This window comes from Sprattus sprattus (genome assembly GCF_963457725.1).
Source record: "Sprattus sprattus genome assembly, chromosome: 7".
NCBI classification, from domain to species: domain Eukaryota; kingdom Metazoa; phylum Chordata; class Actinopteri; order Clupeiformes; family Clupeidae; genus Sprattus; species Sprattus sprattus.
Genome location: NC_137926.1, coordinates 4806005 through 4815331, shown reverse-complemented (window position 1 = coordinate 4815331; position 9327 = coordinate 4806005). Strand labels below are relative to the sequence as shown.

Here is a 9327-nt window from a genome sequence, read left to right as displayed (position 1 = left end):
AGAATACAGATAGCCCTATCATTTAGACGAACACTCTCTATCCGCATTGATCCGAATCGGGGGTAGAAAGGGAATAGATTGGAATCGGTACACAACCTGATGACGTCATTGCCCCACGTGATTGCTCCAGATCTCCAATCAAGATCATATTGCACTTCGGCCCACCGGGCAAACGCCCGGTATGCCCGACGGCCAGTCCGTCCCTGTCTCGAATTCACTGTCATTAATCCAGTCTACTGATTTTTGTTTAGCCTCCTATCTTGATCTAATTCTTTTTATTCAGACGTTACAGAACTTTCATGACCACAAATATAAATTGGCCAGCGATTTAATTAGCTTTTTTCTTCATATATTAATGTAGAATGGTCGGAGCAAAGCCTCGTGGGAAATGGGATGACAGCCATGTCATGTTGTACAGTTCCAAACTCTTTATTATCAATAGAACGTATAATTCATTTTCGCATAACCTTTAGTCTGACCACTGATTTTATTAACCACCATAATGCAATGTTGCTAATTGGAGCTTGAATGTCTTGTGTAATGTGTTTAACCGTGTGCTGTTTAGTCTAGAGCGCTAAAGCGCCACCCACAGGCATGGCTGGGGTACAGCCCGTTCAACACAATCTGGTGGCTCCGTTTATACGCAAATCTCTCGTTTCCAGGCTCCGTCTTTACGAAATTAAAAGATTCGATTTGTGTGAAAAATTAACCCTATTCAGTGAATCTAGGCTTCATGTAAATGGGGCTTGAGAAGTGGAATACCCCCCTGAGAGGTGAGTATTGTTGCTTCCCAAGGCCCCCTAGTCTCCCCCCCGCCCCCCCCCCCCCCCCTTATTTCAAGCACGCTCCTCTGAAGACCTGTGACGGGTTGTCAAAGAACTGTCATGTTCCTGGACTGTCCTGTAGAGGGAGAGTTTGAGTTTGTGGCTAGGGTGAATGTGAATACAATGCACAGTAAATCGTCTTGTTTGGGATGGGCTGTTTCTCTGCTGCGGTAGGACCATATCGATATAACGATGAGGCTGCCTACAGGCAAGAAGTGGGAAACCTGGCAGTCTGGTGTTCTGAGCACAACCTCAGTCTCAACATAAAGAAAACGAAAGAGATGATCATTGACTTCCGGAAGTCTTCCCAGCATAATCACCATCTCCCACTCTACATCAACGGTGAAAAGGTTGAGCGTGTCACCTCTCTAAAGTTTCTGGGTCTGACACTGACGGAGGAGTTGTCCTGGGTCAAAAACACAGCTTCCGTTTTGGGGAAGGCCCAGCAACGCCTCTTTTACCTCCGGAAATTGAGGAAAGAACACCTTCCTCAGAGGCTGCTGTGTCACTTCTACCGCTGCGCTATAGAGAGTGTGCTTACATACTGCCTGAATGTATGGTCCTACAGCTGTACAAAGGCGGAGCAGGCAGCCATCCAGAGGCTGATTAAAACAGCAGGAAGGATCATTGGAGCAGAGCTGCCCGACATCTTGTCCATCTCCTCCTCCCGTTGCCTGCAGCGCTCTAAACGCATCCTCACAGACACTTCCCATCCTGCCCATCATCTGTTCCTGTTACTCCCGTCAGGGAAAAGGTTCAGATCAAAAAAGGCACGCACCTCCAGGAGGATGGCAAAGAGCTTCTATCCCTGTGCAATAAGGCTCCTCAAAAGCTCACCCAACCCAGCCCCCTTCATCTCCCCCCGGCCCAGCCCGCCCCGCCCCCCATGGACTGCACTTGATGCACCTTAATATGGGGATATTGAGATATATTCCTTTTTTTAAATTTATTTTTTATTATTATTTTATGTATGATATTTATGAATCTATTTATTAATTGTTATGTATTATTATTTAGCTGTGTAAGAAGTCTGTTGCTGCCTCTACTGTCTCGTTGTCTTTGTGGCAATGACAAATAAAGTACTTTGAACTTGGATATCAATCAATGGCAGTCTTCTATTGATGATTTCAGAAGGATCCTTAAATGGTAAGACACATTTCTACTGCACCAGTGAGGTAACAAGAGGAAAATCATTCAAACTAAGGTTTATTTATATAATTTGTACAGCATGTTAAGGACACTACTATAAATTAAATACACCTCCATGGTGCTCTTGCCTACCAAATACTCTCCCGTAAAAGAGAACTTTATTTGTCAGGTAATCTCATCTAGTGTGTCATACGTTCAATAGGCTTACTTAACTTGTTCGGTGTTGCACTTAAACTGTTCAATACCTAAAGTGTCTCCATAAACAACTCTACTTTAATTCTAGTTTTACTCCAAAAGGCAAACTAAACAGCAAGGTAACTTTGCGAGTTCAATAAGCAACTATTGTTAACATGGATGACATGGACCTGAATAAAGAAAAGTGGTTCCACACTTCCAACACTGCCATCTACAGGATCCATAGAATAAGTACACTACTTTAATTTCTGCCAGCACAAGAACCAAATTGTAGGCCTGCTGTCAATAGTCATACATTTATTTAATGAAATAAAATTAAAATAAAGTTAAGAGTGAAAGTGGGATAATTGCAAATGATTTGTGCCTGGATAGCCAAGACTGAGTGACAACCAAAATGTAAAAGCTGTCAAAACCAAATTAGGCCTATATCTGAAATTGAGAAATTAACTCAGATATGTTTTTAGGAAAGGAATACAGGTTTTGTAATGGAAAGGTTTGTGCTTACACTAAGAAAATAAGGAAATACAGGGACAGTGGGGGTAGATTCAGCTGTGAATGAGAATGAAACAAAGTGCTATTACAACAAGGAAAGAAGCATAAGAAAGAAATGCATTTATAGACGGAAGGCAAGGGGGGCTCTTGAGACAGACAGACATAAAAAGAGTGAGCACATGAGGCATAAGAATAGACACATGGAGATTACATTTCAGACACGGCCTTAAAATAGACAATTGAAAAAAGGAAAAGAAAGAAAGAGGACAGAGAACTCACTGCTCAATAACAGCACAAGTGCTAGCACAGAAACACCCAAAAGCATGTAAATAACATAATCAAAATGGTTCAATGATTTACAAATATCAATGTATGGGGACTATAAACAAATAACTGTGGCCATATTAGCTGTGGTGTTTATACCTTTTACAGGTGAATGACATATGTTCCGGAATGAAACCCACAAAATTAGAAATAATTTCATGTTTTAATTTTAAAACATAGTGCAAAAACACCAGCAGTTGTATTAAGTTTTTCTCCATTAAAACTGAATTACAAATTCACATATGAAGTTCATTTCCTTTCTGGCAATACTGTGGTTAGCTGCAAAAAATATTCACAAATGATTACAATCTAAGCAGACTATTTCTTGGTTGGCATGACACCAGCATAACCACTCTTGTGTGACTGGCATCCATTAGTTCTTGGCATTAGCTGCCCCTGCTTCAGCCACAGCCTCAGTGTCTTTGTTCTTCAAAGCAGGGGTGAGTAGTTCGATGGGCACCACCCTCTCTTTGCTCTCTGGCAGGGCCTGGCTGGGCGCCGTTATCTGTAGTTTGCCCTCGGCAAGAGAGCAGGACACAGCCTCCGGGTTCACTCCCTCTGGCAGATCAAACTCTTGTCTGAACTCCTGGCACCTGTACGAGTAGGAGCCGTTGCCGTCATCCTGCTTCTTCTCCGTCTTCCCGCTGACCCGCAGCTTCCTGCCCACCTGCTTGACGGTGAGATCCTCGGGGCCGTAGTCTTTGGTCTCGAGCGTCACGGCGAACTTCCCCCCCTCCCCCTTCCCCATCTGGAACGTGATGGGCTTGAAGGAGGTGGGCGTGAGGCCTTGGTCGATCTCGCTGAAGATCTTCTGATGGAGGCGATCCATGAACTCCATGTTGTTCTTCATCTCCTGCATGTGTCTCATCATCTCCTGCTCGATCTGGAAGAACAGGGGCCTGGTCTCGGGCCACAGGCTGCGGACGGGCCAGTGGAAGTCCATGAAGGGGCCGAGGGTGGGCTGGAATGCGCTGGGGCAGAGCATCGTGAGTCGTCTGGTTCAGTTAAGAGTGCGGTTGTTTTGTCAGGGTTTGGTGTCTTGGTCGCTTCTGTCCCTGCGACTAGCACGCGGCTCTTTTTATACTGCGCCATGGAAAGTTCCAGCAGCATTCCAATGATGTCTCAGCACAGTTCCCCACGCTGTGACGGGCTCTGCTAGTATGTCATGGCTATGCAGGTACAGTCATACTCCAAAACAAGACGGCTGTATTTTTGCCGTGTGGCTGTTAAATGCCTCTGGGGTACATCATTGTTCTATTTACAGTGAGCATGCGTAGCAGTCTGGCAGTAGAGTTCTCTAGTAGTGTTTATTGTACTGGGTTACTGTAGAGGAAAACATCAGACCAAAACCAAACCCCAACCCCAACCCAACACCTCAACGAACACAAACGCAAAACAAAGGCTAAACATACTTTATACTTTTGAAATATTTTAGTATTAAAAGCATTTGTTTAAGTAATGTATTTATTGTTATCGTTAATTATTAGCTTGGGTTCTTTTATTAAGTCTAATCTGGACTATAATTACATGTAAAACACTGAAAAGTTTCATATTGATATAGTTGCTGAAAAGTCATATGGAATTGAATCAATAGTCAGTCAAGACGGTGTGATATTTTCCGGTGATTGTCAGTGATAATTACTCTCCACTGACAGTGACACTAATGCATGCTACTAAAAATGTTACTGTGAAAGTCATGACTTCCTAAAACAGCCTTCCAAAATATGGAAGAGTATTGGTCACTCCTTTAAATAGTTTTTAGTTGATAACTTGAGTGTCTGTGACAGATGTGATCATAAAAGCTTGGCCATTAAAGTTATACAACTATTATTGTTGTAACTTGATGCAGTAGACTTACCTGCTAAAGAAACCCACCACACAGAAAAACACTAACGTCTGCGAAATACCTTACCCATAACCATTACATTAGCATTTTTCTCATACACTGATAAATGTCTGTACAATGTTATTAGAGCTAAAAACTGTATCATGAATCATAAAAATAATACCTTGATAGATTTCAGTTCCAAATGATAAACATACAGTTTATGATCAACTGATGATAGCCTTACATTCTAAAAATACACATAGCCTTTTGCATCATCATCACTCATGCCTAATATTAACGTATGAATTATCCAGCCATGGGTGACAGACATGCCTAACCATAGGGTGGAACGGATACGTAGAAAACACAAGCCACGTTACGTCAACTTTTTTAGGTACGTACTTGACGTGGTCGGCGCTGACGTCAGGTAAGCCAAATCAACGCGCGAGTGTCACTGTCGTTGCACGTTCTTGTTTGGTGAGGTGAAAATGGTTCCTCCAGTCCAGGTATCTGCTCTGATCAAGGTAAAGTAAATTCCCTGAACAATCTGTCAGTCCTGTCCTGTACTGTGGTAAGCATGCAGGAAAATGGCTGTTGGCGAACGAACTAACTGAGCTCAGTTGATTTTGTTCAAGTGACAACACAAACTTAGCCGCTAGCTAGCGTTAGCGTAGTTGTCACAATATCCATACCAAGGTTATCTCGCTGTCGGGCTTTCTTCCTGTAGTTTTGACACGACAGCTGTTTCAAGAGGAGGTTGTTTGCAATGTTTCATAGCAGTTAATACAGTCTACACTGTTCAGCCTGCCAGTTCTGTTGAAACAAGTCGATTGACCGTCTCTAAACTAGCGAGCTACGTTAGCTTGGTGCAGTGAAGTACCTTTAAAGCTGATGGATAATGCTAGTTAGCTAGGAAGCTGAAATCGAAGGTCAGATTTAAGTTTAAACACATTGACAGATTATAACTGGAACCATGGCCTGCTGAACTGTTGTTATTGATAGAGTCTACATTCCCGCGTTGTTTTCTTATAAGAGACATGAAGTGAAAGAAATACAATATTAGTGGGGCTGTTGGGACTGTTGGATAAAACCTTTAAGAATGGCTAATTGCCAAAACTACTGACATAGCCTATCTCCGGGAGGAATCTCCTTTATATTTAAATTGTACAAATCTCAACCCCCAACATCACTGATGTTTTTTTTTCTTTCAGACTGCAAGGTGGTCTGCCTTGCTAGTTGGCATCGTATACGGAAAACAGCGATATGGTACGCAGACAACGTATTACAATGAATTGACAATGAATATTTACAGCGCTAGCTACAGAATTAACCCCGTATATAGTATTTCAACTGAGATCCCTTCTCAGCCTGTCTAAGTAACGTTGTGTGCCTCTGGCCATAGACTACCTCAAACCCATCGGTGCAGAGGAGAGGAGGGTTGAGGAGGAAGAGAAGAAGTACAGAGAGGAGCAGGAGCGCATTTACAAACAGCTTGCTGAAGGTATACAACCCTTCAGTTCTTAAATATGTATCTTTTTTTGTTTGATGGTTATGTTTGATTATTGTTTTGAGACGGATAATGACTGGTGTGTTTGTTTTTGTGTTCTCCTTCTCAACAGCCAACGAGGACACCATTCTGAAATGAGTCAATGTTGCACTAAACATGTTTTCTATGTCAATAAACATACCAAGGAATGATGCATCTTGGTGTTGAGAATATATTTTAAACAATGTTTGTTTTGTTGCATTCTGAACTTGTATATAATTGTATATTGTATGTGGTACAATACAATATGTCCTAGATATAGTTTTATGTTTGAGTAACACATGACATTTTTCTCTCTCTGGTTTGGTGATGCTGCTGCTGCCATGGTAATTTTTAAATATTTAAACACAGACAGCTGCTAATGGTCTCTCTTTGTTCAAACTTTTAGTGATTTGAACCCCCAAATAGAAATCAGCAAAGCCAGGTAAATCTGATAGGGGGAAAGATGCAAAGGCAGTGGCTAGTTGGCCTACTTTACACTTCAAATAAACATACAGAAATGTTTTCATAGGATGTTTAACTTTACAAGAACAAATTATTATTTTAACTAACTAATAAATGGCTGATTTTGCAGTGTGTGGACTGCAAACAAACACGCTCTCAGACCATGACTTTTATTTCAAACCTGGTTGCCTTGCCACTGATCAAACTCTTACTGTTAGAGTCCTGGAAGTACTTATGCACCTTTTATTATACAGTCATGATGGAACAGCAGTCAATCTTGTTGTCCTTATGTATTTGTTCACTTTTTGTATAAATGTATCATAAATATGTAAACAAATAATAATACAATGCACTCAAGAGAATTGGCACACCTGACAGACATCTGATTTATTGTTGTAAATCAAATGTTTGCATCACTGTCATGGCATATGGTTACATTGAAGAATATAAGTCTGGTGACTGGTTATTATAATAACAATAACAATACAATAACCACTGTTCAACCAGTTAACCCCTGTAGGAATAGGTGTGTCTTTCTGTGAGTATCTGAAGAAAATAAGTCTGAAAGTCAATCCTGAAACTTAGCTGTGGCAGTGAGTCTGGTTATTTACTGAAAGTCAATAACCCCTGTTCAACCAGTAAACCCCTGTAGGAGTAAGTGCGTCTATATGTGCGTATCTGGAGCTACAGATTCTAAGACAAAGAAAACAAAGTTTGATCTTTTCCTGAAGAGAATCAAGTCTTGCATGGGGTACCTTCATCTTCAGCATTCCCAGTTTTTGTTTTGTTATTCCTGTCCTTCAGTGTTACCACAGCACAGGTTTTAGGGAAGGCTAGTCAGGGCTACTGTTGAGTAATCTATCCCTGGTTTAGCATAAATCCCAGGATTCAGGTCACAAGCCAATACAAGAAAGTGCTAAGTAAGCTCAACTACCTCCAAACTGAAACGGGGTCTCCTTCAACCTTGTTTTGGTGTAAACCCAACAAATAATGATAGAAGGTATGAGTGGCACAAATGCTTTGATCTATTGGGATTTGGGAATAGAAATTATTTTGTGACCGAGTGGACCATCTATCATTTTTTAAACATCTAATGATACTCATAAAATGTAATTTTGATACAAACATTTCAATTCATTTTTGTGCCTTTCATTATAATATAAGTGAAGTAAATTTAATTCTCACAATGACCCTGAGCTATGAATAGATGGATGGAAAGTGCTGAGAGTTGTGCTGGATAAGAGGCTTTATGCATGAGTGATTCATGTGTTGTGAAATGCACCCACTGCACAAGCTAATTGCTAAAGCTAAAAAGCTGCCAGCTAGCCACATTCTGTGTACATGGTTGTGAAGCCCACACTATTTTTCACCTTCAACAGTATCAGTGTATGGTGTTTCCAGTACAACGTCAAGTTTCGTCTTGCTTGTATAAAATAGTGAACATGTGTAAATTCATAAAAATTCACTTGCTTTATTGGTGCCATTGTTTACAGTAACCTAACAATTACACAGTAGTACAAAATATATAATATGTGTAGCTATGACGATAAACTTAAAAGCAGAGTTTCTTGCAACTTAATATGGTTCATAAAAGTGGAGATTGGTCACTGTGAAAAGTGTTGTTCTTGTGAGGGACCTCCTATTATGAAATTAAATTGCACATTAACTAGCAGCATCATTTGCCATGTATAGCCATACTAATATTGAAAGATGTACATAGTCTTCTATTTACACTTCATCAACACCTTAGTAATCATTACTTGTGATATTCAGTAAATCACAGCATACATTCATGAAAGACAACCATGTGTATTCTATCCTTTTTCAAAGTATTCATAACACCCAATACTGGTAAATATATTTACAGAGATATTGTGACGATTCTAACCTTTGTGTTGTCTCGGGTAAGGAGAGAAATGACTACCATTCCAACTAATACATTTCCGCATAAAGAGGCATATATTCTGTTGAATGTTTGTCTGTGGTTAGTCGTGCCAGACAAAGCTAACGATTAATCTGGACTGTCGTATGAAGGCCACTGGCATGAATATCTTCTTTTACCGTGGAAACCCTCTGGTTACATTTAAGGATGTTTATTACTAAGTATCTAGGGATATTTTGGTCATTTACAGTAAATTGTCAGTTGTTATTGCATTGAATTTCTGTTATAGCAGATCTCCTGTGCCCACCATTAGAGTGGAACAGAGACAATATTGGAGCCGGTGTTCACGTTTGCCACTTAGCTATTTACACTAATGTTTCCAGTGTGTATGCTTTAAAACCAGAACATTCTCTGAAAACTAGGACTGTCTTACCACAGTTAAACCTATTTCACATTGTTACATACATATTTTACACCATGTCTGACTGGAAAGTCACTCAGCCATTCCCTATCACTATGTGAAAATAAACTTGCAAAAAAAAAAAAAATACAAACGCCCTCCTTGTAGTGTTCAGATAAGGTTCTGTTACAGCTGTAGATGTACACGAGAACCCACAGAGGAAACGAGAGCTGAATGATCATT

General features: G+C 40.5%; 2 protein-coding genes across 2 annotated transcripts; one reads left to right on the top strand and one right to left on the bottom strand.

The window, feature by feature from the left end:
- Window positions 1–2757: 2757 nt before the first annotated feature.
- hspb9l (heat shock protein, alpha-crystallin-related, b9-like) lies at window positions 2758–4020 on the bottom strand. Its single transcript, XM_080842093.1, has one exon. The coding sequence runs from the start codon at window positions 3967–3969 to the stop codon at window positions 3358–3360; it is 612 nt and encodes a 203-aa protein (XP_080698219.1). The 5' UTR covers window positions 3970–4020; the 3' UTR covers window positions 2758–3357.
- A 1229-nt stretch (window positions 4021–5249) lies between these two features.
- On the top strand, window positions 5250–6543 carry atp5mea (ATP synthase membrane subunit ea). Its single transcript, XM_080842306.1, has 4 exons — window positions 5250–5336; window positions 6024–6078; window positions 6215–6313; window positions 6432–6543. The coding sequence occupies exons 1-4, from the start codon at window positions 5301–5303 to the stop codon at window positions 6455–6457; spliced, it is 216 nt and encodes a 71-aa protein (XP_080698432.1). The 5' UTR covers window positions 5250–5300; the 3' UTR covers window positions 6458–6543.
- Window positions 6544–9327: the final 2784 nt, after the last annotated feature.

Coding starts and splice junctions, on each gene's coding strand:
- hspb9l (XM_080842093.1), bottom strand. CDS start 3,969: ATGCTCTGCCCCAGCGCATTCCAGCCCACCCTCGGCCCCTTCATGGAC.
- atp5mea (XM_080842306.1), top strand. CDS start 5,301: ATGGTTCCTCCAGTCCAGGTATCTGCTCTGATCAAG. Junction 5,337..6,023: donor AGGTATCTGCTCTGATCAAG/GTAAAGTAAATT, acceptor TTTTTCTTTCAG/ACTGCAAGGTGGTCTGCCTT. Junction 6,079..6,214: donor ATACGGAAAACAGCGATATG/GTACGCAGACAA, acceptor CTCTGGCCATAG/ACTACCTCAAACCCATCGGT.